At 41.9% G+C, this 27552-nt stretch overlaps 1 protein-coding gene across 8 annotated transcripts; it reads left to right on the top strand.

Annotated features, from left to right (window-relative positions):
• Positions 1–379: 379 nt before the first annotated feature.
• LOC6605990 (tyrosine-protein kinase Abl) lies at positions 380–27192 on the top strand. Of its 8 annotated transcripts, none has more exons than XM_032718159.1 (10): positions 380–1476; positions 16911–16964; positions 19173–19716; positions 19790–20205; positions 20291–20877; positions 21187–21457; positions 21516–21636; positions 21782–21870; positions 23101–24732; positions 25078–27192. In XM_032718159.1, exons 1-10 carry the CDS (start codon positions 1143–1145, stop codon positions 25590–25592), a joined length of 4563 nt encoding a protein of 1520 aa, XP_032574050.1. In that variant the 5' UTR covers positions 380–1142; the 3' UTR covers positions 25593–27192. The 8 variants fall into 8 exon arrangements, with proteins under 8 accessions (XP_032574050.1, XP_032574048.1, XP_032574051.1 ...); XM_032718157.1 differs by having other exon boundaries at positions 21782–22122; XM_032718160.1 differs by lacking the exon at positions 16911–16964.
• Positions 27193–27552: the final 360 nt, after the last annotated feature.

Genomic DNA, 27552 nt, shown 5'->3' with positions numbered 1-27552 from the left:
TAAAATCAATAAATTAAACTAGGGAAAACGCAATAGTCGAAAAAATTCCAAGTTTATCCATGAAAAATGAAATATAATGTAATGAGTTGCATTGCATTGAAAAATCGAAGGAGAATAAACAATTCCCAGAAAGCTGTAACAAGTTTCTTTTAATTCAACTTATGTGTTTTAAACGTTTGAACGACCAAAAATTAGTATGGAGTTTTTTAGCACTGGCTTCCTAAGCTAAGTTAACCACCCAAACAGTCCGTGTCGCGCACTCATCATACCCATTAGCCGAGTTTCTTACCCAACCAGCGCTGCCAACGCGTTCGTAAGAACTAAGCAGTAATTATCAATATCGATACGTCGTCTATCGGTATGCTGCCAAGTACGGTATGTTTAAACGACCGACAAGCGGTCACACGAGTGCAAGTTGGATTCCAATTCGATCCGTCGCGGTGCGTGGAAAAAATGCACAGATGTAGATAAATCAGCCAGCAACGCTAGCAGATCAGATACAGCTATATCGTCGCGAAAACCGATTAATTTGCCATGTCCAGCGGATCCTCCTGCGGATCAATTAAACCGTAAAAAGCAGAGCAGGCGAGCGTGAGCAAGAGAGAGAGAGAGGAGAAGCCAGAGGCGGAGGCGAAAGACAAAGTGCATTTTCAGGGCGTGTTTTTGAGACCCCCCTCGCCAGTTAAGCTCACCCAGCCTCCCAGCCGTCGACAAGAAGTTTGCCGACACAACATTTTGCCAACATGCTGCAAATTCGCAAATGCACCTGAGCGGCCACTAGAACAACAAATCAGATAAATCGCAAACTTCCTTTTTCCTCCGTGCGTGTGTACTTCTGTGTGTGCGTGAGTGTCTCCAATCTTTTTTGTCTACTCCAAAAACGCAGAAAGAGAAAGAAAAATGTGTGCGTGTGTGTGTGTGAAATAAATTAAAGCAAAGCAAAAGGCAAAACGGCAAATAATTGAGCAAAAGGCCAAGAGAGAAGAAGTTGAAGCTGAAGCTGAAGTATATAACAAGAAAAGCAAAAGTAGTAGTAGTAAGCGAATAAGCCGTAGCAGCAGGAGCCGAGAGAGGAGAGAGAAAAGTGTACAAGTTGTTGTTGCTGCGCAAGAGCGAAAAACCACCCAACCACCCACTGGCAAATGGGGGCTCAGCAGGGCAAGGACAGGGGCGCCCACTCGGGAGGAGGCGGCTCGGGGGCCCCCGTCAGCTGCATCGGCCTCTCCAGCAGCCCAGTGGCCTCCGTTTCCCCCCACTGCATCTCCAGTTCCAGCGGCGTCAGCAGCGCCCCCCTCGGCGGGGGCTCCACGCTGCGTGGCTCCCGCATCAAGTCCTCGTCTTCCGGCGTGGCCAGTGGCAGCGGATCGGGCGGGGGCGGCGGCGGATCCGGATCGGGGCTGAGCCAGCGTAGTGGCGGACACAAGGATGCACGCTGCAATCCCACCGTGGGTCTCAACATATTCACCGAGCATAATGGTAAGTTCCTGCAAGTGTTGAAAAACGGGCATGCCAAGTACACAGAGCAAAAAGCATATTTTCCAAATTGCAATGCCTTGTTAAGTCAAATTAAACGAAAAACGTCTGTACATAGTGCACGCTCTATCAAAATCGTTTATTTTAAATTAGGTGTGCACTAAAATTTTGTTATCTATTCGAAGTTAGTTAGTGGTTTGATCATTTTGTGTTTCCATTTGTGTAAGCCTGACTTATTTCTTATTGGTGTTTCTCTTTTACATTGGATCTTAGAATTATTTTCTTGCACATTGTAGTTTGAGTTAAAAAGGCATCAATCGTAAGAACCATCAGGACCAAATCGATCTGTATAAGAGTTGTGCAACATACATATAAAAGTCATAGGAGGCACAAACATGCATACACTTGGAGGTCCCATTCACCCACACACTAATTGTAAAAAATTGCATGCAGAATCCGAACTCAGGTGTAAATTCCATCATAGTATTGTGACTTTTCTTATTATCCATGGAAATGGTTGTTGCTGTATTGCCAATTGCTCAGAGTTGTGTTATCTCACATCCCACAAGATACCAATGTCCATACATACATACATGCTGGGAAATCATTTCAATTCGTGATGAAATCTTTTGATGTTCCATACAACAAGTATACATATTTAAGAAATCAGTAACTTTAAGGTTTTATTCAATGGGTACTTTCAATAAAAAAAATGTTTTTTTAAGCGTGCTCTTGCCATTAAATCTCTTTTGTAAATATCATGTAAATTTTGATTTATCTGCCAGTTTGGGCTGCACAGTGTTGTATTTATTGTCCATAAAGTGCAGTCCTCTCGGCTTTCCCATTCCCCTCTCTCTTTCTTTATTATCCCCGCTCTTCCTCTATTTACGCTGCTTTCCAATTGAGCCAATTTCTTTTTTTCCTCCATTGCTTCCGATTATATTGGAAATTATTGTTGTTATTGCCGGCTAGTTTCATACTTGTTGTTGCTTTTCCGCTGCTTTTGTTTACTGGAGAGAAGGAGAATGAATGAAAAAGAAAAGTGATGGAGAGAAGAGAAAAGAGAGAGAGAGAGAGCAGCACTCGTTGCTGTTGTTTTTGAGCTGCTTGGGGCGGTTTCAATCCGCATTCGTGCTCTCCATCATCCTTTATCCTTCGGCCTTCTTCGTGGCACCCTTATCCCTGCCACCCGCACAGTGGTTGAAATTGCGACCCACAACACCGTTATCCCACCGCCGCTGACATATTGCCATTTCCTCCACTTTTCCGCATTTTTCCTGCCCTTCACGCACTCACGCACATTTTTATTTGCCTCATTTTCTTTTCTAATACTTTTCCATTATTTGCCCTGCCAAACTGCATAATTTTTTCTTTACATCCTCCCCGTTTCCGCATTTTCCATAGACCCCCTTATTGGAAGACATTTGCCGTTTCTAATAGCTTTTTTATGTCCATGTCGACGAAGTCCTACCACAATAGGACCCGCAATCCCGTGGCATTCGGGATTTGGCTTAAGACTACCGGAAAAACATTTGTCAGGTTATAATAGTTGCGAAGACTAAGTGGTAGAAACTTTCTTTTAACAAAAAGCATAACTATGTATGAGAACATATTACGAGGGTGGTATAAATATTAGAGTTTTTTTGTAACTTGAAATCGTGTTTTCTTACTTTTTCGCAACAGCTGTTTAAAACTGAAACTGGACTTTTCCCAGTTTTGATATTTGCACGCGCGACAATCTGTTCCTAAATGTATTAAAATTAAATTAGCTTTAGTTCATAAATGGATATTAAATCCTACTTTTAACTTTTGATGTGAATATACTTCCTTTTGCAAACTCCCAAACAAATGGCTTCCCCAAAGGCCAAAGTATCGATTTTCCCTTGGGACTCCAAGCTGAGCCACTTTTCCCAGATTATTTACAACAAGCTGTCGATTTTTCTTTTTGCTTCTTTCAACTGGAATCCATTTCTTATCTCGCTCTCGCAGAGCCTTCCGTCTCACCAAGCAATTTGTAATCAATTAATGCTATTTTTATTATAATTAGTCGCTTATTGTGTGCATTCAGTTCAGTCAATCTCTCAGCTGGGACGCTGATAAGCCGGTTTTCATATAAATATTTATTGACGCTGCTATTGAGTCATCGCTCCATGTAATAGAATACATATGTACATATGCGACCGTCATCGGAAAACAAGCAAATACGACATTTTCCAGCTTCGTGCGGTGTGATTTCCCAGAAAAACACACAGAAAATTCGCCAACGAAAATGCACATATATTTGCCAAACTAGCAGAGTGTGTCTGTGTCTCATCATCCAAAAAGGTCGAAATGGGGGCCTGCAATTGCCTTTTTTCGTGTGTCTGGCCTGCGAAATGCAATTACAGAATTACAATGTAAAAACGGTGTGTCTGGCTCAGCAGATTACAAGGCAGCACAAATCCCAAAAACCGAAACGGAAAGCCAGCCAGCCGGACTCACCGCAATTGTCAGTTCGGGTGGATCTCGGACTTTTAAGTGGGCGAATTGGGGGGAAAGTCGCGCAATGCTTCCTCCGACTCAATCAAAGTTAAACCCACCACACACGTAACTAGGCACAGTGGGATAAAACCATACAATAATTGTTAAAAATACAATATTACAATAGCAAACACCTCGTTAAGTATTCAGAACTTGTGTGCATTTTGTTGTCTTCAAGTAAACAATTGAAGCACTGAAAAATACAATCAAGTTGTTACAATTCTATTATTTTTAGATTCGGCTTAGATCAATAAATTTACAGTCTCAAAAATTAAAAAATTAAAATGGAATAAGTTTCTCTTTCGCTTTAATTAACAGAATGTAAAGTAATAAGAACAAAGTGAATGAAATTCTTTGGCTTATGATATTATAGTATTTGATTAAGACTTCTTAAAAGATAAGAAAAAGAATGACATTTTTTAAACTAATAATCCAGCTACGACGTAGCAAAGGCAGTGTTGAGAAGTCGTGGGCGTTGTGCTAGTTGCCATTGCAATTGCAATTTCATAACCTTGTTGTTGGTCGTAATGCGATACAATGTAATTAGATACTTTGGGGCGGCAGTTGCATTGGCCAAGGGATTGGATTGTGTGTCGCCCTGGGAAAATGCCAAAGAACCGGTGCAGTTGCAGATGCATAAGCAGTTGGAGACGCCTCAATGGAGTTGCCAATTGCAGTTGCAAATGCAGCACTGCTGGAAACCCCGGGCCATCGTAGGCACCACTTTGCAACCAACTCACGCAAGTTGACGACTCAAAAATAGACTCAAGTGGGAGAGAAGCCACAACTCTTTCCATCGAGGAAAAAGAAAATGTGCATGAAGTGCGTTTGTGTCCCTGCACTTGCAAAAGAAAATATGTTTTACAAATTCCACAACTTTTCTGTATTTTGAAACCTGTCATTTTGCTATATCAACAAAATATTTTGGAATTTAACAAGTGTTGTTTGATAACCATTTACAGTTACCTGCATATTTTGACCATAATACATTTTACACTTCGAAAAATGCACTATCAATCGTTCCACGTTGATAGTGTTGTTATCAACTGTTTACATAGCCATAGACGGAGGCAAACAAAAAGATTTATAGGTTCAACATTGTAAATTAAAATTAATAAATGAATTAAGAACTCAGGAGAGGCTAATATTTAATGCCACTTCGAAAATAGACTGTAGCCAAATTATGAACTTAATTGTTGGAATTCCAAAGAAGCTTTCATTTTCAAATACTTTTGTATGTCCTATGACTCTTTCTAAATTTTCTTAAGGCTTCTGTGAAAGCATTGAAAACTAAGTTCTCAGATTTTCTCGCAGTGTACAGTGTACTCTCCTCTATCTTTTTCGCACAAGCAGGGAAATCCGAGTGTGGTGTTGGTCTCACTTTGCTGACATGCAAGCGGCAAATTATGAGCCGGGGCAAATGAACTTTTCACAAGGCTAACGGTTAGCAAAAGGGGCGAGAAATAAAGGGGGGCGTGGCAGTCAGGTGGCACACAGGTGACGCAGCAAGGAGCAGAAATGTTTGCTCTTCGACTTTTCCTACCAACCCACAAAAACCCCCCAAAAACAAAAAAACAAACGGAAAAAAACAATACGGAATGCTCAAACATAATTGTCATAATAATAAAGCACTCAGAGAAAGGGAAATCAGGGAGGGAGGGGGAGGAAGCGAAAGGCGAAAGGGGGGTTTGTTCCCCATATCGAAGGCGTTGTCTCCATTACCACTTTGTACCACAAGTCTTTTCTCTTTCGCGGCTGCACTTCTATTATTAGCCCCAAAACGAAATGTGTATCTTCCATGCTTTCAGTTGTTATTGTCGTTTTTATACAATTTCCTTTGGCGCTGACAGAGATTGAAAGTTGGAGGAGTCGCTGATCAAGGGGCGTAGTTGAGATGGCGCACCGAAAGGGGTCTTAAAATAATTACAAGAATACAAATCAAATATGTTTGAGTTAACCATTTTAATTCATTGAATAATACATCTATTATTCTCTAATGAATATGATAAAATTTAATGACTAGAATAAGCATTAAAAAGTTTCAGCGAATTCACTGGAAATTTTCCCATTTCCGTACTTTCTTAAATGAAACAAATAAATTCTTCTACGATTACTAATGGCATTCACATAAATTTGTTAAGCTTAAATATTATATTATAAATACACTAGTTCTTCTGCAAAAGTTATTTGTAATTTTTAAGCTTAAATGTTAAATATAAGTACACTCGTTTTTCTGCAAAAAGTAAGCTTATTGTTTCTATTTTTGCAACCATATAACTATCTTTTTTTATTGCGCCCCCTCTTGACTGACCTTTGACCGCGCCCCTGACATCAACAAAGTGCACAACTCTTCGTGAGTTTATTTTGCATGTGCGCCATCCCTTTCTGGCGCGGTATTTCACCAGGCGAGAAATATATGTATATATATATATATATACATAGTTTCTGTGGATGTTCCTGTTCTCGATCAAGCTCGTAAATCCTTTCGTGCTCCATGTTCTTTCGGTATCGGCCTCTATTTGTTCTTTTTGTTTTTTTCGATGATTGCATGCCCTGCGCTTTGATGTTTTTTTTTATGTTTCTATTTTTAGAGCAGTGCGCTTCCATTTCTAGTTGCTTAATATGACCTCCACCTCCGTGAGCTCCCACTCCCGCCCACTTTCCACATATATGGGTGTGTCAATCCAATGGGAAAAACAAAGTAGCGCCAACAGCTGTTCAAATTCCAATTAGACCGCCGTCGAACCTCAAATAACGGTAAAGTTTTATGCAGAGCCAACTTTTCTTAATGCAAAGAATTTCGCTGGATTTCATTTCGCTGTTGCAAACAAATTAATCCATTAGGAACTCAGAAATTCCAGTGACTTTCGTTGAGACCTTACGATCTGTTTATATGGCCATAGATCATCATAAATCTGACATCGCCAGCGTTTCAATAATTTCCCCAATCACTTTAAAGTCTATTTTCCTCATTCATGTGACATTAAGTTTGGTTGATTGCTTAACTTTGGTTTTATGTAATGTGCCCTCGTCTTCATTATTTTAATTTCGCATTCCCAGTGGAGCGTTTCCGCGACCACGCCCCCTCCCCCCACGTTTACGCCCACCGAAACTCTGGCCCGCATTTTATTTCTGGAGATTGTTCCCCCGAGGTCTTTCGCCCCATTGAAAATGGTTTGCATAAATTAGCTGACGAAAATGAGGGAAATTGTAGAAAAACAAACAGAATTTGTGAAAGAAAAAATATAATTTTTTTTAAGAGGGGGGAGTGCGCATAGACGCTCCAAGTATAACGGCAACTAATTAGAAGCCAAAGAGGTTTCTTTCACCCCGATTCGATTCTCTATTCATTTTTCAGCTTTGAGGTCATAAGTATTGACGCCACTTGATTGATTGATTGATTGACACAACAGTGCAGGAAAGTCTTTATTTCTCTGTGGTTTGGACATGAATAGCAATTGAGGGGGGGAATTGCTCCACTTGATATATTTGCCATACGTATTTTCAGTGTTTAACTTGCAATTCCCTCTGCTTGGTGTCCCCCTTTTGCCACATTTTGTTTATTAAATCGAGTGTTTGTCCTCTCGCTCGCTCTGTCTCTGTGTTAAACAAGCCAACAAGGTCATATAAATCAGCAAATAAAACTTTTCTCTTTTATATATTATTATTTATGTTTATTGCACCCAGTGCATGGCACCACAAACATAAACAACTTTGTTTGGCCCATTGAGCAAATACAGTGGCTTATCTTTCTGGGGATTTGGTTGGGGTATTTCCTAAATATTTTATTAGTGTTTACTTTAAGCAAAGAAGAATATATACACCAAACTTTTGAACAAACAAAAAAACCCATCCCAATTGCAGTTCAAAATGACAAAATTGTGTGTGATAGATAAACTTCAAAATGTATCTGAAAGGCTCTAATTTCCTGAGTGCTCACTGTGGTGGAGCAGAAGGCGATTGGAAACCTGTTTCTGTATCTTGTCTTTGCGGGAATTGAATCCATCATTGAGCCATGAGAAGTATAAAGAATCGGATTCCAATACCGATTCCGAGTCGGCTTCTCTCTTCTCGGTTGCAGTGCCAGCTTCTATCTGCAGGTTGAATTGCATTCGCTCCAATCACGTTCGCAATTGCAACTGTTTATGCGATCTCATGGGTTCTTTAAAGGGGGGGCAACAATGGTGGTTGAGGGGGAGGGTGGGTGAGGTGGGTGGCAAAAGGGGGCAGCATGGCACGTTCACAACTTTGGATCTCTCACTTGCAGTGACTTTCATGTACACCTTTAGTTCAAGCTCCAGATTGCGAGTTTGCAGCGTGAAGTAATCTCTGCAAAAACAGCAGCAAAAAAGGCACCAGCTGCAGCAGGTTGATTGAATTTTTCTCCAGTTTCCCAGGTGGGGCATAATCCCCTAGAAGAGGAAGAAGAAGTTCCACAAATGAGGTGTGAAATGAATGGAGTGCGAAGTGCGAAACATTCGAACAAATAGTGCAAACGAAGGGTTGCATTGAGCTGTGTTATTGAGCTTTAAGCTGCTTACTTTTATTTAAAACTTGAAACTTGAATTTGCGTCAACTGAAGATATAGTATTAAAGTACATTAATGTTATTTATAACTCGTTCTGGATGTATTCACATTAAGGGGGTTGACTGCTCTTACTAACACTTAAAATACGATTAGCTTAAGAAGTCTTTATTTATTTTAAAAATAATATTAACAGTCTTACAATTTGTTGTACCCATGCACTTTAAAATAACAATATTATAGGGCCAATGCCAAATTAATTTCTTTAATTCCGCTAATTATACTGCCCAATTTCTTTTTCATTTAATTTTCTGCCACCTGCCATTGATATCCCCTAATTGCGATTTCACCCAATTTAGACATTGGTGAAATTTGACCAATTCTCTTGGACGGCTTATCAGTTTCTCTCCAAACCATTGAAATGGACGGCTCCAAATTCAGTTTGTTTTCTTTTTGGCCAAACAAATTAATAAAATTGCCAACCGCTTAAATAGCGAAGAGAAAAGAAATGTGTGCAAAAGAAAAAGCATGACAAATGCAAGTGCAAAGAGAAAGAGAAAGAAGGTGAAACCTGTTTGTCTGTTTTGCCGGTGGGTTCGCAACAAAGAAATGCCTCCTTCTCTTTCATGGCGCTAAAGCTGTCCTTTTCACTCCACATAGTTCTGTCTCTTTCTTGCGGTGGTCAGTGAACCGTTGAATGAAAACATGAAGCTGCTCAAAAATATGCCTAAAAACAGATGATAACCGAAAATATGAGCCGTCAATTTTTTTAAATTCACAAAGCCATTTTCAAATGTGTTCAGAATTAATGCGAAAATTAATTCATTTAATTGCCTTGTCGGCTTTCGTATGCACGTCACTTCCTCTTATTCTCGTGCCTTTTTTTAATACTCTTCAAAATGAAATTTTCTAAATGGAGATTTAACGAAAATTAAAAAAAAAGAGCAGTATTCAGCTATGTAATTCTTATAAATACAAGTTTTTAATTGTCATAAATCGAGTTAAAATCATTTATGAAACAGATTTTTTTATTCCAATTGGTTACTAAGTTTGATCCCTAAATTTTTTTTTATAACAGGAACGAACTGTAACGAAACACCCCGACATTTAACTGAAGTACAACAAGGGTATTTGTTTCGGGCCTTGGTTTTTAGGATTTTTTTTAATGCTCCGCTTGGATGGTTCATTCAGAAGTTTGTTTGGCCTTTGTCTGGCGACGACGTCTGTCAATTTTTATGCCGTCTGGTAATATTTAAACGACATCCACATCCGCGGCAGCCTGTCGCTCCGCTCGTCGTTGTCGTCCGTTTCATTTCATTTATAGCAATTGCACTTGCTTCCAAGAAAAAGAAACCGAGAAAAGGAAGCGGGCAGCAAAAAAAAAGAAAAATATGGCAGAAAATTAAGTAAATGAATCACCAAGATGGTTCTTTTATGCACTCATCATAGATATCATTCCTCTGCTGCCTTCTTCACCTGGGCTTTAAATGGTTTTCCCCGTCTCTGGCTTTTCAATTTTTTCCAGACTTTCCGACCCTTTTTCCTAGTTGATTTCGCATTCTGTTCTCACAATCGCGATAAACGAACCTTTTTCTCTCGAAGAACTTGTCCTGTCGCAAACAGAGAGAAATGAAGTGAAGATTTCAATCAGATTTCAAATTTAGCTGTGGGAAAAGCCGAATTGCTTTCAAAATGCGCTTGAGCTTGCTGGGAAGTGGGAAAAACTAAGCCGAAACTGTCGAGTCATTAATTACTTGTGCAATCCTTATCAATCGTTCGTTCACCTTTTCCTCGGTTGTATACAAGCAGGTGGGAAAAATCAGCACAAGTGCTAGACTTTCACTTTGCACTGGCTTTTCGATTTTCATTTTCATTTCAATTCCATTGACCAGTGAAAATAAACAAATCAAATTTGAGTAACAACTCTGTTAATTGCTGACTCAATCGATCAATCATTTTCATGGCGGCCAGACAAAATATAAGAGGTTTTCAGCGATTTTACAACAAATTTCCCACTTCTCCACGCTCGACTTAAATTAAGCGCCGAAAAACGAAATCATGGAATGAAAAATAAGCATGAATAAAAGCGAAAAATAGTTGAAAAGCAGACACCTGAAATGGAAAATCATTAGCTGTGAAAATGGTAATTATTATTATTATTATTATAAAAGCAGACAGGCGAGAAAAGTGAAAACAGTGACTTTGTTTCTGACTTGTTTTTTTTTTTTTTATTAGTGCGTAATTAGTATGAACAAAAATGTGTTAATTTACAATGCGGTAAGGCGCGGAATGATGTAAACATTAGTTGGACAGAGAAAAAACGCATTAAAATTTGCTTCTATAAATGCGGAAATTATAAATACTAAATAACAGAAAAATTCAATATTTTATATATTTTTATAGTTGCTAAACATTTGTATAATTTATGCATCCCAAAAAGTTTTGAATGATTTTTTGTTTTCGGGGGAAATTCGTTGTCATTATCCAACAATTAGCCAGACAAACGAACGGATATGCTATGGACGTGACCGGCGGGTTACGTAAAATGGTATTAAATGCTATTGCGACAATGACAATGATAGAAATGAACGGGGAAAACCAGAGAAAATAGAAAAGGGCCAACAAAAAAAAAAAAAAAAAAAAAACCAAGGAAAATTGCGCGCATTAAAAAGCTTTTAGGCTGACTGCCATTAAGATAATCAAATTTTGTCTGCCGAGTACCGAGATAACATTGATTGGGTAGGTGGAAAAATACATATTTGTGTATATTTGACACAAGTAATTACACGCTTGGACAAACCAAACGTACAGGCATTTAAGTTTGGTTGCACTTTGATCTCTCAATTTCATTATTTTTGTGTATTTTTCGGTTGCTTTCAATTGGGGAATTACGTAAAACTAGGCGACAAAGGTTAATTTGAAGCACGCTTTCGACTCGAGGCGGAGTTTCCCAAGGTTTCATCTCTATTTTTGAGTTGAATATGTTTTTACAATTGCCGAACAATCCGAGTTTTCCGCCCACGCACTCAAGACTTCTTTTTGTGGCTGTCAACTTTTCCCAAGACATGAATGCAGAGAAAATAATTCAGAAATACCATCATTGTGTCCGAGTCTTACCCACATCCATCTGTTGTTTTGGCCCTCTACATTGACTTGACTTTTATCTCCCCCTGAGAGCTTTTAATATTTGTTTATCTAGAACTGGGAAAAAGAACACATTTTTATGGTCAAATGCTTTTTATCGCCTGCTCAAATTTATTATCTGAAAAATGTATGCCCACGCAAAATGTTTGAGTATGTTTCCCTGCCAGCTGACATGCAAATGAATAAGTGCAAATATCTAGGAAAAACGTATGACAAATGCTTGTTCCCCACCCGTTTGGCCATAAACAATAAGCCATAAAACATAAACAAAACAAAACAGAGCACCGGCATACACAGAAACCATAAAAAAAGGCAGGTCAAAAAACGAAAGAAGGAATACCAAGCCCGAATCGAAAAAAAAAATAGAAAACAAACAAAAAGAATCATGAATGAATATCGTGTGTGAATTTAAATAGTCTGTCCATAGAAAAATGTACGGTGGTCAGAACCAACAACCTTTAAATTATTACAATGCTTTGTATTATCTTTTGTATATGGTGCTATTGTGGTGGAGGTTTCATAATGAAAAACCATTCTTTTTATTTTATCTTAATTTCTATTGGCTATTTTAAAGAAAATATCCAACACTGCTTACAATAGTAGGACCTTAAGCTTAAAATAAAATTACACGGTCACACTGAATCCATCTTTCTTGATAGCAGATTATACAAATAGTTTAAACACTTCATGTTTTCATGATCGAATCATAGATATCTCGCTCTTTCCACACACTGTGCACTCTGTTCGCCGAGTGAGTCATTCACTCGGCACTCACAATTGAATTCCGACTCTTTGGCCAACGCGTCGTATTAGCTTCTTCTTCTTTTTCCCCTGCTCTCTGGGACCGTTCTGTTTGTCATTTGCATAGCCGCACAAATTGTGCATGCCAAACGGTTTTTGTGCCTTGTTTTGTTTGCTTTCTGGTCATCGTCGACAATTAAAAGTCAATTTCATTCACACTAGACAATGGAGACGACGGCCCCTCGGTCACGTGATAATGGACACCATCACGGCACAATGGGTGAAATTTCCTGTGAACCTTGCAGACTGTAATTGATAAAGTTGGCCGATATCAAGGGCCCAGATTCCGTACGAGATAACTTTGAAAGAAACTTTCCCCTGCCCATTATGAAAAGCCCATTGAAAAGCAAAAATGTTGCAGCTTTGTGAACTTTGCAGCAAGGACAAGATAGCGTAGCGATGCACATGCAAGGGGAGACCTGGATCGATAGGACCTTCGGCACAAAATTGCTACCTTTTCATAATCCCATGGCGAATACCCTGCAAATATTTTGTGTGCCATATCAGTTACTATATAGTATATAAGACATACTTGTAGATGTTCAAGTGTTGGAAAGCTAAGGTTATTTCTTTTTTTCTTAACATATTTTGTTACATTGAAATATTTTCAAAGGGTATTGGCAGCTTCGTTGCTTCAAGTGCATTGTCCGCCCATTCATGTGGCTTGTCGCATCGTTTGTCCTTCACCTTATCCCTCATATCTCCACCCATTTCCCCTGCGCCTGCATTTCGGGTCCTCCGGTGGCCTGGATGCTGGCATTCAATTAATTTGCTGGCGCTGATGCGATTTTATGGATGACACTCATCGCCCGACTGTGGCGGAAAAGGTTTTCATTATTGATTTTTGTCCCACCTTTTTTCGCTGCGCCGTCGTCTGTTTCACTTTAATATGTATTTATTGCACTCACTTGATTTCCATCAAGTTCCTCCTCGCAAATGCAGGTCTTAAGGGAACTGAGAGGGTGCACTCAGAAAAATAACGAGTTTCTTAATAAAATTCAATTTAAAGAGCTAAACATATATGCGTTTCAATGAGCTGATATATTTGTATTAATTAGCCAGTTATAGAGCCCATTTTAAATTCAAAATACACTTTTGCTAGTTAGCACACACTTCACTTTACTTTAGTACTTCTTAAACAATAATGAAGTACTTGGAATATAACCTATTGAGTGTGATTATGATTTTCTTTGCAGTATGCACTTCCAATGCACTTTTAAGTGCGAAATGTTTTTTATTTTTTATTTCTAAGTGTATGAGTGACTGCTACGACACACGTCACATTAGGTTGCATGCATCCCTCGACTTTGGTCCTTTTCCCCGCGGAGCCCGCGTTACGTAGGCTAGTGAGCCTTGAGTGCGGAATCCTTAGAAAAGTGCTAAAATGCCCTGTGGCCAAAGGGAAAAGTCGAGGGGCTCGGTTCGTGCTTTGTCAGCCAAGGGTGGATTTCATATTTGACATTTTTCTTTTGGTCCTTTTGCCAAGTGCAGGGCCAAGTCCTGGCCACCTCTGCACCCGCGACACCCCTTAGATCCTTCGGCCCTCTGGCTCTTTGCCTTTACATAACTTTCCTTTTGTTCGCGCATCTTCTGTTTCGCTCTGGCCACTTGCCATCTCTTTCGCTGCTTGTAGTTTTTCGCACAACATTTTTTCGCACTTGAATGCAAAGGGGAGGAATTTGATCGCAAGGCTAGGGGTGCAAAAACTAACAAAAAAAAGAACTAATTAAATTCTTTCACATTTTTTACTGCATTTCCTACACGTTTTATGTTTGCTCCGTCAGTTACCAGTTGCTTTTTTCCCAAACCATATCGAATAAGGAACTTTAAACGGGAAACTTAAATTCCCAGATAACCATATGCTGTTCTCAAAAGTTGGGCAGGGAAAACTTTGGCTTTGTAGGTTAATTTCTTCATGTTTCCCTAACTAGCTCCGGTTTCCATTTCCCTTCGGGGCGTATTCGCTGCTCTAATCGGGTCTGCCAGCTTAATGATCTCAAGTTCCGTTCAAAAGTTCCGCTTCAAAAGGTATCATTAGGCCATACAAAGATGAAAAATGCATTTCTCCTCTGTTCAGCGGGAAAAAGTTAAATTAATTATTTATTTTTTTTACTAATATTACTTAAAATGTCTTTAATATAGTTTTATAAAATTAAGAGCTTAGGATTCTGAAAAATTACGTAACTTTATTTATATTACTTAAATAAATTACCTAATATTACTTTAAATGTCTTTAATATAGTTTTATTTACTTAAGAGGTTAGGATTCTGAAAAAATACATAATTTTTTACTAAGGGTGGGTGTCTTAACGCAAGTTTGAGTCTTTCCCTTTAAGTTAATTGAAATTAAAAGGCAAAAAAAGCTGAAATCAAACCCCCGAGAATTTCCCTACATTTTCCCCCTTCCCCTGCGTTGCAACGGAAGCCAGAGAAATGACTAATTAAATTTACACCGTAAAAGTTTATTACTGCTGACTGGCCACGCCCCCTGCCCCTTATATACATATGTTTGTGCAGTTGCTATACACTCGTTTGTATATATGTATGTATAAACGTCTGGATGTCTGGCAAAGAGGCCAAAGGCAAAATGTGAATGAAATCCGACAAGTAAACTGAGGAGGCGGTGATAAAAAGGGGAGACGAGACACCGAGGCCAACTGAAAATCCCTGCCAGGTTAAGACACAAAAGCCCTTGAGCTGAAAACACAAAAATAAGTAGAAAAAAAAGAACAAAGCTAAAATAGAGTAAAAACAAAAAAAAAGCTACTAAGAGTCCATAGCAGAACGTGCTGAAATGCAATGAGCGAAAAAAAATGCGAGCAAACCAGAAAAGTGCCACAAAAATCAAACCCGCAGAAAAACGAACAAGTGCATGAATGGCCTGTGTGAATGGATGACAGACTGAGCGAATGAAATAATGAATGAGCAGCTGAAGATGCATTGCCATAAATCGCCCATTGAAGCAGCTCGATTTGGATGGGGAACGAACAGAAGCACACTATATCCACCGATAACAAATGGCAGACACATCAAGTTTAATGCTCGTGCCGGACAAGGACAGACGTTTGACAAGGACGGATACTACAGAAATCTCAAGATACAATTCGCAATGAGTATCCGTTAGAACCAAGGCTGTGATGAAAAGCGTTTCAGTATTCTACTTGTATATTTCTATAGTACTATGTTGCAGAAGTGTCACTTTTAATAGCGTTAATGATAACGTAATAATACTCAGATCATCAACTAGTTGAGCTTCTAAGTTCTTGTTTCGCAGGCACTACTGTAGTTTCTGTATCGTTGCATAGTTCGCTGATGCGGCTGATTCCAATCTGTGCTTACTCAACACACTTACTTTAGTCTTTGAGTAGTTGCGGGCGGTAAGTGGGTGGATTGGAGGCTTGGGTGGAGCGGAGGTGCGGTGATGCCAGTGGGTGGGAAAGCGGTACCGCGCATCATTTCACTCGTGATCAGCCCTCAGCTCGAGATGCTCCAAATTCGCCGCTAATAACCTGCATAAGCAGTCTCTAGATGGCGGATGTGCATGGCTTGAGACATGTTTCTATCGCCGTCTCTGTCTCTGGCCATACCTCCGCCTCTTTCCCACCCAACATGTGTAGAATTTTTGTGACTTTAAAGTTCATTGGACCCATTCCGCTTGAGCAGCAGCTTAAGTTCTCTGAATGGGGCATATATTTCTCCGTTCTTTTCTACACACTCCCCTTTTTTTTTGTCAAATGTCTAGGGGGCGTGTTACACTGCAAAAAATATTTATTTTCCAACAATTGTTAATGACTTATAAAGGCCACTCTTATTACCTTAAATGTATGTATGTTAAGCATTTGTAAATTTGTGTTATATACAAAGATGCTATAATTCGGGGAATTATTTGTATGTGAAATACAACAATAACACTTCTTTCAGTGTGCACACACACACTCGCACACTTTGGATTTTCCAGAATCACTGAGATACTTTTCACTCGTCTGAGAAATTACCGCACTTACTGAAGCCATCATCTGGCTGCTGTTGTTATTACTCTTCTTCTTGTTCTGGCCGGGTCGCTAATTGGCCTTTCTGCGGTTGCAAGACCCTCTAATTCTGTAATGCCTCTTCGCTTTTGATGTCATCCATCCGCTAACTGTATATATGTACATATACATACATAGTTCGCTGTACATGTGTTGTGTTCCTATTACTTACCTATAGTTATGACTAACATAATTGTATTTAATTTAGTTTCCTCTTTTTATTTTGTTTGTAAAAGTTTGTTTCTTTGTATTGAGCCTCTTCGGTCTACCATTGTATTTCATCGCATTTGCCGCCCATCGTCATTAGATGATAAGATGAAAAACTGCCTGCTCTATCCATAGATACTACCAGATTACCAGTTGGCCAGTTGACAACCTGCCTCTCACCCAAAATCTTTCTGTTTCTTTCGTTTCTGCAGGTACCAAGCACAGCTCTTTTCGCGGCCATCCAGGCAAATATCACATGAACTTAGGTAACAATCACAAAAACTTCAACACACCATCCAAAAAAAAAAGAAGAAAATTCCCATTTAAAGTCCGCATGAGAAGTGTCATTCTTAATAATTAAAGAGTGGTTCCCATTCGATGATTGGGTTGTTTTCGTTATAAATATATTGCACGATGATATTGGGGGTTTATAAACAGTGATGAGAAGGCATATGTTCTTCGCATATGAGGGAAACCAAGTTCTTAAAACTCGAACCACATAAATATAGTTTTAAATCTTTTTCGTTTTTTATGTTACTTAGTCAATGATGTTAATCATTCGTTGTGACATACAAATCCCAAATAACTTATGTGCTGAGGATAATCAACTTATCAAATTCGTTTAAGGAATACAGAACATAAGACTTGTTATGAACTTAACATTTTTTGAACTAAACTAACACCTAAGCATTAAATCGCTTAGATTCAGACTAGCTCGTTAAAGTTTTCCCCCTTAAAGCCATTTAGCTACAATTATGATAATTGGACTTTATGCAACATCCCAAGCTGACTCAACATCATTAGACTTCCACGATTACTCCTAAAAACTGAGTCAATACCAAAGTATTATCGATACCCGCGCCCAGTAAAACAATTGCCCACATGAGTCATGTGCCCAACAACGTACATAAATAGTTTAAAATTGGATGTCCGAGATTGCATATAAAGTGGGTGTATATGTATATTCAGCGGCTAATATTTGGTTGGGGATTTAGACAGGCAGACAGACCACCATTGGTGAAGCGTACATTTCCGCTCTAATCTGTCCCGATATATTATTCCCTTCTATATACCCCAAAAACCCACTCCACACACCTATTACTCGCTATTAATATTTCCTGTCTCGCGCGCATAAATTAAAAGTGTGCGTTGGGGAACCCTTTTCAAATGCGTTACAATATGATTTGGATCGCTTTATGACTGCTTAGCACACCGACCGCAGACCAAAGATTCCCGACTCCCGGCCCCGGAATGACTTCCACTTCACCGAAAAATTTATGCACAATTGTGTCCATGAAAGTGGAGAACTTTTATGCAGCGGAAGTGTTTGCTTTTGGTCAAACAAAACTCGCACGCACTCAAAAAAGAAAAAAAAAATACAAAGAATGGAATATGTAAATTTGTACAATTATTTCGAAGGGGACATTGAAGCGAAAGTCTGGTTTAATTCCAAAGAGTACCCTATTATAGAAGCTTGATTCGGACAGGTTTTTTCATCTGACAAGTTGGCGCAATCTATCAAGCGAAACTTCATCTCGAAATGATCTGCAATATTCTGTAGAACAACATTGTGCAGGAAAATGGGCTGGCAAGTGATGTGTGCCGACTATCAGATACCTTTTAATATGATACAATAGAATTCTTGAACTTCAACTAGGTTCTTGACTAACAATCTGTTCTGTTCAACCTTTAAAGGTCTTTCAAGAAGATTCTCTTCTTTCGGAATGCATCCCAAAGATTTAGTTATAGGTACACAGAACATTCCAGCTATAGATACCCAGTTAAAAAAAAGAGTGTGGGATGCGGAAGAAAAGAACGACATTGGGTGGGGGGTGCATCCGAACCGACTGACAATCAGTTAGAACTTCCCACAATAAAATGCCTCGTTGGGGGATTCCTGGTCCACCGCTGGCTGGCTGGCAGGCCACGATTTGTGTAATTTTATTCCGCTTAATGCATAATTTATTCCATTCCCTCAATGGAGCAGGGAGTTGCACTCCACATTCGGCGCTGGCCAGCACTTGCTCCACAAATTGCCCGCATTCCTCGAAGAGAAACAGGTTTAACTACACCTTTAAAAAATAAAAGCGGTTTGCAAAGATGCCTCTAATGAATGGCATGTAATCGCACAGAATTTATCATTAAAGTTAAATTGAAAATGTAATTGTACAATTTGTAACCGATTAACTACTATAAAAACACGATTTTACTCTACATTCTAAATTTGAATTTGAAACCGCAAACAAACCAATTGATTACTTGGCAATTGTAATCAATTTGCCGCTAACCATGACCAAAGATCGTACAATTATAAATCGATATCTTAGGCGAAAAACATTTGTTTGACCCTTAAATTTGGAAAACATCCAAGGATTTGTTGTTCGTAATCGGTGTAACAACGCGTTTGGACTTTGCATTCATGTTTTACCTAATAATAATCCAATAATAATTTACTCCTTGTCTCTGCTTTACAGAAGCCTTGCTGCAGTCGCGTCCATTACCTCACATTCCGGCCGGCAGTACGGCGGCCTCTCTCCTGGCAGATGCGGCTGAGCTGCAGCAGCATCAGCAGGATTCCGGTGGACTGGGACTGCAGGGCTCCTCCCTGGGCGGTGGTCACAGTTCGACTACATCCGTGTTTGAATCCGCACATCGGTGGACCTCGAAGGAGAACCTACTGGCCCCCGGACCCGAGGAGGATGATCCGCAACTTTTTGTGGCGCTGTACGATTTCCAAGCCGGCGGAGAGAACCAATTGAGTCTGAAGAAGGGCGAGCAGGTGCGCATACTTAGCTACAACAAATCGGGGGAGTGGTGCGAGGCGCACTCGGACTCCGGAAACGTTGGGTGGGTGCCCTCCAACTATGTCACGCCGCTCAATTCGCTGGAGAAGCACTCCTGGTACCACGGGCCCATCTCACGCAATGCCGCCGAGTATCTGCTCAGCTCCGGAATCAATGGCAGTTTTCTGGTCCGTGAAAGTGAAAGTTCACCGGGTCAAAGGAGCATCAGTTTGAGGTGCGTAGATGGGTTTTTTCGTGGGATCTTTGATTGTATTGTGATATCCCCATTGCCATCTTCTTCTAAACAGATACGAGGGTCGCGTCTATCACTACCGCATCTCAGAGGATCCCGATGGGAAAGTCTTCGTTACCCAGGAGGCCAAATTCAATACTCTGGCCGAGCTGGTGCATCATCACAGCGTGCCCCATGAGGGTCACGGGTTGATAACTCCGCTCCTGTATCCGGCGCCCAAGCAGAACAAGCCCACCGTCTTCCCGTTGAGTCCCGAGCCGGATGAGTGGGAAATCTGCCGGACGGACATCATGATGAAGCACAAGCTGGGTGGCGGGCAGTACGGAGAGGTCTACGAGGCCGTTTGGAAGCGGTATGGCAATACGGTGGCTGTTAAAACGCTCAAGGAGGACACCATGGCACTGAAGGACTTCCTCGAAGAGGCGGCCATCATGAAGGAAATGAAGCACCCTAATCTGGTGCAGCTCATAGGTTAGTAACCAACTATAAATTAAAGTTAAAATTTTACTAAGCATGAAGCAAGAGGAAATGCCATAAACATGTTTCCTTATTTCAGGTGTTTGCACCAGAGAACCACCGTTCTACATCATCACCGAGTTTATGTCGCACGGCAATCTGTTGGACTTTCTGCGCTCCGCCGGCCGCGAAACGCTCGATGCAGTAGCGCTGCTGTACATGGCCACTCAGATAGCGTCGGGAATGAGCTACCTGGAGTCGCGCAACTACATACATCGCGATCTCGCTGCCCGGAATTGCCTGGTGGGCGACAACAAGCTGGTCAAGGTGGCGGATTTCGGCCTAGCACGGTTGATGCGGGACGACACGTATACAGCACATGCCGGAGCCAAGTTCCCGATCAAATGGACCGCACCGGAGGGTCTGGCCTACAACAAGTTTAGCACTAAATCGGACGTGTGGGCCTTCGGAGTCCTGCTGTGGGAGATCGCCACGTATGGAATGTCGCCGTATCCGGGCATCGACCTGACCGATGTGTACCACAAGCTAGAGAAGGGCTATCGCATGGAGCGACCGCCAGGCTGCCCGCCGGAGGTGTACGACTTGATGCGCCAGTGCTGGCAGTGGGATGCCACCGACAGGCCCACGTTCAAGAGCATACACCATGCGCTGGAGCACATGTTTCAGGTGGGTGACGTCGAGGTGTGGGACGATGAATATGACGATGATAACGATGATCATGACGATGCTGGCGAGGAGGCGAGTGACTACGACGGCGACGACGACGACGAGCTCCACCAGAACAGCGGCAGCATCCACAGCCATGTGCATAGCCATAGCAATAGCCATAGGAATAGGAGTAGTCATAGTCATAGCCACAGGCACCGCCACCACCTCGTCGACGTGCTCTGATCGCTCGAGATCGAGGGTGCAGCAAGTAGTGATAGCAATAATGAGCCACATGGTGCCCATCTCTCCTTCTCCGCTCCTCCGCAGGAATCGTCCATCACCGAAGCGGTCGAGAAGCAGCTGAACGCCAACGCCACCAGCGCGAGCAGCTCCGCTCCGAGCACATCGGGCGTGGCCACCGGCGGAGGAGCCACAACCACGACGGCGGCCAGCGGCTGCGCTTCCTCATCCTCGGCCACCGCCTCGCTAAGTCTCACACCGCAGATGGTGAAGAAGGGTTTATCCGGCGGTCAGTCCCTCACGCCGAACGCCCACCACAACGATCCGCACCAGCAACAGGCCAGCACGCCCATGTCAGGTTAGGGTAATCCCTTTGCACAGTGCCTTCCAGTCTTACCAGTGTCATATTCTTGCAGAAACCGGCTCCACTTCCACCAAGCTAAGCACTTTCTCCAGTCAGGGCAAGGGCAATGTCCAGATGCGTCGCACCACCAACAAGCAGGGCAAACAGGCGCCCGCCCCACCTAAGCGAACCAGGTAAGACGACAACTTCTCTGGATGTGTGGATCAGAACGAGCTGTTCAAGTAAAGCCATTTATGACGGGGAAAAGCCCAAGAAGAGGAGCTTGGATCAATGGCAAGCCCACCAAAAGTTAATCATCTAATTTTAATATATTTATAGCCTGCTCTCGAGCAGTCGGGACTCCACTTATCGCGAGGAGGATCCAGCCAACGCCAGATGCAATTTCATCGACGACCTCAGCACGAATGGTATACACAAATTGAAAACTGCCAACTATTTCAGCCAGACCCTCTCAAGAAATTTCAAGACCCAAATTCCAACCCAACATACACACCAAATACGTACACAACAACAACAACAACAACAGTCCGTACAACAACAACAACAAACAGTACCATTGTCAGTACAACAACAACCACATCAACAGCAGAAACAACAACAGTATTCCATTAAGAAATCGTCCTCCTGCAGTAGTTTTCTTTACGACATCCTATTTCGAGGTATTTTGTAACCGGAGTCCATAGCGAAAGTCTCCTATTCAAAAATTATATTTTGGTTCCTGTGTTATTTGATTTGTGTTAATTGTTTATGTTTAATTGTAATTGGTTTGTTAGTACTTACATAAGTTTCTGCATTTATTGGTTGTTCATTGTGTAAGTCCTTCATAGTTGATTTCTGCGTTGGTAATATTCTAAATTTAGTTGTTAAGAAGTTATATTCGTGTCGATGATTTCCTAATGTAACTTCTTTTTTCTGTCTGATCTCTGAGCATTAACATTTTTCATTTGATGTTTCTCTAACCATCTTCCCACTTATTATATTCTTTGGTATTGTTTGTTATTTTATTGCTTTTATTTTTGTTTTTTGCCTGCTTATATTATGTTGTGTTTTTTTAGTTATGATTATTTTAACTATCATTTGGTTTATATCCTTGAAAGTCAATAATGTTCGTATTCTTTAACGTATAATCTCGTGTTTAACTTATCTTGTGATCTTAGTTATTTTCAAATTTTTGTAGGGCTGTCAAACTATGGATCCTACATATATTATCTAAAATAGAATGGACTCTAAGAATATTAAAACTCAATTTTAAGAAATCATTGAAAACTAGCTGTAAAGCATCCTTTCAAGGTTATATTATATATATTTTTAGTTGATAATTTGGTGTTTTCTAGTTTTACTCGCTCGACAAACATCAACGCACACATACACACCACAAGACTTTGGTCAGGATTAACCCATACCCAAGTGTTAGTGATGGGAAGTACCTATATAGTTCGGTGCTTTTAATAAACTCCAGTTTTTCTTTACCGAGATATAAATACAATTTTAATTAATTCTAAGATTTAGAAGGTATTTCCCATCACTGACCATTAATACCACCCAGCATCAAGCACCTGGCACGACGCATTCTATTAACCAAGCATTATGCATTGATTCCAACCTAATCGTTCACATTTAACCATTTACTTTGGCAGGACTAGCCCGGGACATCAACAGTTTGACGCAGCGGTACGACTCCGAAACAGATCCGGCAGGCGACCCGGACACAGATGCCACGGGCGATAGTCTGGAGCAGAGTCTGAGCCAAGTGATAGCTGCTCCGGCCACCAACAAGATGCAGCACTCTCTTCACAGCGGAGGAGGAGGAGGAGGCATAGGTCCTCGATCCTCGCAGCAGCACAGCTCCTTCAAGCGGCCGACTGGAACACCCGTGATGGGTAACCGAGGACTAGAGACCCGGCAGAGCAAGCGATCCCAGCACCATCCACAGGCTCCGGGTCCAGGACCGCCATCAACTCAACCGCATCATGGCAACAACGGCGTTTTAACCAGTGCCCATCCCATCACTGTGGGTGCGCTCGAGGTGATGAATGTCAAGCAGGTGGTGAACCGCTACGGCACACTACCAAAGGGTGCCAGAATCGGTGCCTATCTGGACAGCCTTGAGGATAGCACTGAGGCTGCTCCTCCTCTTCCGGCAACGGCTCCTTCACTGCCACCAGCCAATGGACACGCCACGCCTCCGTCTGCCAGACTTAATCCGAAGGCCAGCCCCATTCCGCCACAGCAAATGATCAGGAGCAACTCGTCGGGCGGTGTGACCATGCAAAATAATGCGGCTGCCAGCTTAAACAAGCTTCAGCGTCATCGCACCACTACCGAAGGCACCATGATGACGTTCTCCTCCTTCCGGGCGGGCGGTTCCAGTAGCTCACCCAAGCGTAGTGCCTCGGGATTGGCTTCAGGAGTCCAGCCAGCTCTGGCCAACCTTGAGTTTCCACCGCCGCCGTTGGACTTGCCTCCGCCGCCCGAGGAATTCGAGGGCGGACCACCACCTCCTCCGCCGGCGCCGGAGAGCGCTGTGCAGGCCATCCAGCAGCACTTGCATGCCCAGCTACCAAACAATGGCAACATAAGCAATGGAAACGGATCAAACAACAACGACAGTAGCCACAACGATGTTAGTAACATAGCTCCCAGTGTGGAGGAGGCCAGCTCCAGATTTGGTGTCTCTCTGAGAAAACGAGAGCCCTCCACCGACTCCTGCAGCTCGCTGGGCAGTCCACCCGAAGATCTCAAGGAAAAGCTAATCACCGAAATCAAGGCCGCCGGCAAGGAATCTGCTCCGGCCTCACATCTGGCCAACGGCTCGGGCATCGCTGTCGTGGACCCTGTCTCCCTGCTTGTCACCGAACTAGCCGAGAGTATGAACCTGCCAAAGTCGCCGCCGCAGCAGCAGCAAAAGCTGACCAACGGCAATGGTACTGGGTCCGGATTCAAGGCTCAGCTGAAGAAAGTCGAACCCAAAAAGATGAGCGCGCCAATGCCCAAGGCGGAGCCGGCAAGTACTATTATCGACTTCAAGGCTCATCTGCGCCGGGTGGACAAGGAGAAGGAGCCGGCAGCTCCAGCTCCAGCTCCTGTAGCCGTAGCCAACAATGCCAACTGCAATACAACGGGCACTTTGAATCGGAAGGAGGACAGCAGCAAGAAGTTCTCGCAGGCCATGCAAAAGACTGAAATCAAAATCGATGTAACCAACTCCAATGTGGAGGCGGATGCGGGAGCAACGGGCGAGGGCGATCTCGGCAAGCGACGAAGCACAGGTAGTATTAATAGCTTAAAGAAACTGTGGGAGCAGCAGCCACCGGCGTCGGATTATGCCACCAGCACGATCCTTCAGCAACAGCCGGTGGTAAATGGCGGCGGAACACAGACTGCTCAACTGTCTCCCAAGTATGGCATGAAATCGGGGGCCATCAATACGGCTGGCACTCTTCCAGCCAAACTGGGCAACAAGCCGCCACCGGCTGCCCCTCCACCACCGCCCCCGAACTGCACCACCTCCAACTCCTCCACCACATCCATTAGCACCTCTAGTAGAGATTGCACCAGCAGGCAGCAGGCCAGCAGCACAATAAAAACCTCTCATTCAACGCAACTCTTCGCAGATGACGAGGAGCAGTCGCACACGGAAGGCCTGGGATCGGGAGGCCAAGGAGCAGCAGACATGACCCAGTCGCTGTACGAGCAGAAGCCACAGATCCAGCAAAAGCCAGCGGTGCCGCACAAGCCAACAAAGCTAACCATCTACGCCACGCCTATTGCCAAATTGACCGAACCAGCCAGCTCCGCCAGCTCCACCCAGATATCACGGGAGAGCATTCTGGAGCTGGTTGGCCTGCTAGAGGGCTCGCTCAAGCATCCGGTGAATGCCATCGCTGGATCTCAGTGGCTGCAGCTGAGTGACAAGCTCAACATCCTGCACAATTCGTGCGTGATCTTCGCGGAGAACGGTGCGATGCCGCCGCACTCCAAGTTCCAGTTCCGGGAGCTGGTCACGAGGGTGGAAGCACAGTCGCAGCACTTGCGCTCCGCCGGCAGCAAGAACGTCCAGGACAACGAACGCCTGGTGGCCGAAGTCGGTCAATCGCTGCGTCAGATCTCCAATGCGCTTAACAGGTAAATGATAAGACGGGGGATGGACGCGTCCGACCAACATCAGGGCATCTGGCTGGATGCCGAGGGTAACTTCATCAAGCGCAAGTGATCGGGCCCCAATTTGTAGACCCAATCATCCTACCACACCATCCCCCGTGGAAGCGGAACCGTAAACGGAAATGGAAGCGAAGCTAGTAGGCCGGAAACAGGAGGAGGAGAAACAGGAAACGGAATTTCAAGCCCAGCGAAGAAGAAATGACAACTACATTAGCAATAGCAGCAACTAAAATCGGAGGAGGACACTATGTATCGTACTTGGTAGCGTGTAGTAGTAGTTTCTATTATATATACCCATATATATCTAGTCAGATCTCTGTAGAGCCCCGACGAACGCTTCCAGAAAACCGAAAACAAAACAAAACAGAAATGATATGAAATGAAATCATTAAACAATGAGTTGCTAAGCAAATTTGGGTAAGGTCTCGCGGGAGTATCCTTGTTTTTAATTGTAAAGTGAGGGCACACCTCCCACCCACTCAACCCCCTTCCCCCCTATCCAATCACCCCTTCAAACGTATTCGCGCTTCGTTTGTTTTATATACATAGAAAGACACAAGACATGGCTTAAGAATGAAAGGAAATATATTCATAGAATATCTCAATAAACTTAGTAATTACGAAGAAAACGCAATGCATATATACATATACATACATATATTTACATATACTAGTCGTAAAATGTTTTATTATACCTATACATTTACATACTTCTACAAGATAAAAAGATAAAGATAAAGATATTATATTATATTATATTATACATTTAACGACCACAAAACACCCCTTTGAGAAAATGAAAACGGAAAGGAACTGGATACTTCTTCGAAATGCGTAGGCGCGACTTCTTTTCGATCGTGTGTTTTAAGCCCCGCAGTATACATATATGTCTATGATCATGATCTATATGTGCTCGGCGTAACCATTGCATACACAGTAGCGAAGCCCAAAGATATTATTATTAACTGATAATTACAACTACTACTACTCAAATTGATATGTTTAGTGGCAAAGACTATATTGATTTATGTTTAATCTATGTTCGAGAACGAAGCGCATCGAAATGCTTTTAAGACGCATTACACAACCGAGTGTAATTATTATCTGATATTTTCAAGGATTTTAAACAACTTTTATACGTAAACAAAAATCACATAAAAATTAAAAAAAAAAAAGAACAAAAACGAAACCAAAAACATTTATTTCAAAGTAAACGAATCGAGACAGTGAGGCGTGGGGCAGTCTGCGATAATATGCAGGGCGGTCAAACCTACAGATATAATTACATATATTGATGTGCATACAATAAACTTATGCCTTTCCCTGTAACCCGAAAAGTCCTCTTCCTTGGCCCCGAATCGAATAAATGTCAAAAAGAAACAAAAATGGCCAACACAGCTGGCGAGGCAAAAGCAAAAAGTTTCCCAGTATATACACAAATATATTTCTGTAACTTCTATAATACACCAAGCGCCTGAGATAAGCGCTTAAGAATAATATCTAAAACGAAATCGGATCAAAAACAAAGTACTTCAATGAGAAATAAAACGATATTTAAAGAATTCAAACTCCCATGTTTTAGCGGGATGAACTGGGCGTTGGGTATTTATTTTTTGAAACCTTTAAACATATATTTGTATTAAATACCAATTTATTATTATTTGTTATTTCGCCATTTTAGGGGAACAAATTAATGAAGACAATGCTTCTTTCCTTTTTTAGATTACCCTATTATTGAAAAGCAACAAACAATTAATTTGTTTTATTTTTACGGCTATAAAGAAAAGTTTGTTAAAAATTTTACAATTTTCGAATTTTAAAAAGGATTGGTAATTTTTTAATTTAAAATTCAATTTTAGTGTCGTGCTTAGCTAACGAGCCTTTACAACACTGCCCGTCATCAATGCGATACTTGTATCGAGCCGACG

The sequence above is a fragment of the Drosophila sechellia genome, chromosome 3L (assembly GCF_004382195.2).
Source record: "Drosophila sechellia strain sech25 chromosome 3L, ASM438219v1, whole genome shotgun sequence".
Taxonomy (NCBI): domain Eukaryota; kingdom Metazoa; phylum Arthropoda; class Insecta; order Diptera; family Drosophilidae; genus Drosophila; species Drosophila sechellia.
The sequence above is the reverse complement of the archived record's forward strand: the minus strand, read 5'-3'. Positions and strand labels throughout refer to the sequence as shown.

What these genes read in the sequence shown, in the direction of transcription:
- LOC6605990 (XM_032718153.1), top strand. Translation starts at nt 1,143, where the DNA reads ATGGGGGCTCAGCAGGGCAAGGACAGGGGCGCCCACTCGGGAGGAGGC. An exon ending in CAAAGGAGCATCAGTTTGAG is followed by an intron (nt 19,717 to 19,789) that starts GTGCGTAGATGG and finishes TCTTCTAAACAG; the next exon opens with ATACGAGGGTCGCGTCTATC. An exon ending in GGCCAGCACGCCCATGTCAG is followed by an intron (nt 21,458 to 21,515) that starts GTTAGGGTAATC and finishes ATATTCTTGCAG; the next exon opens with AAACCGGCTCCACTTCCACC.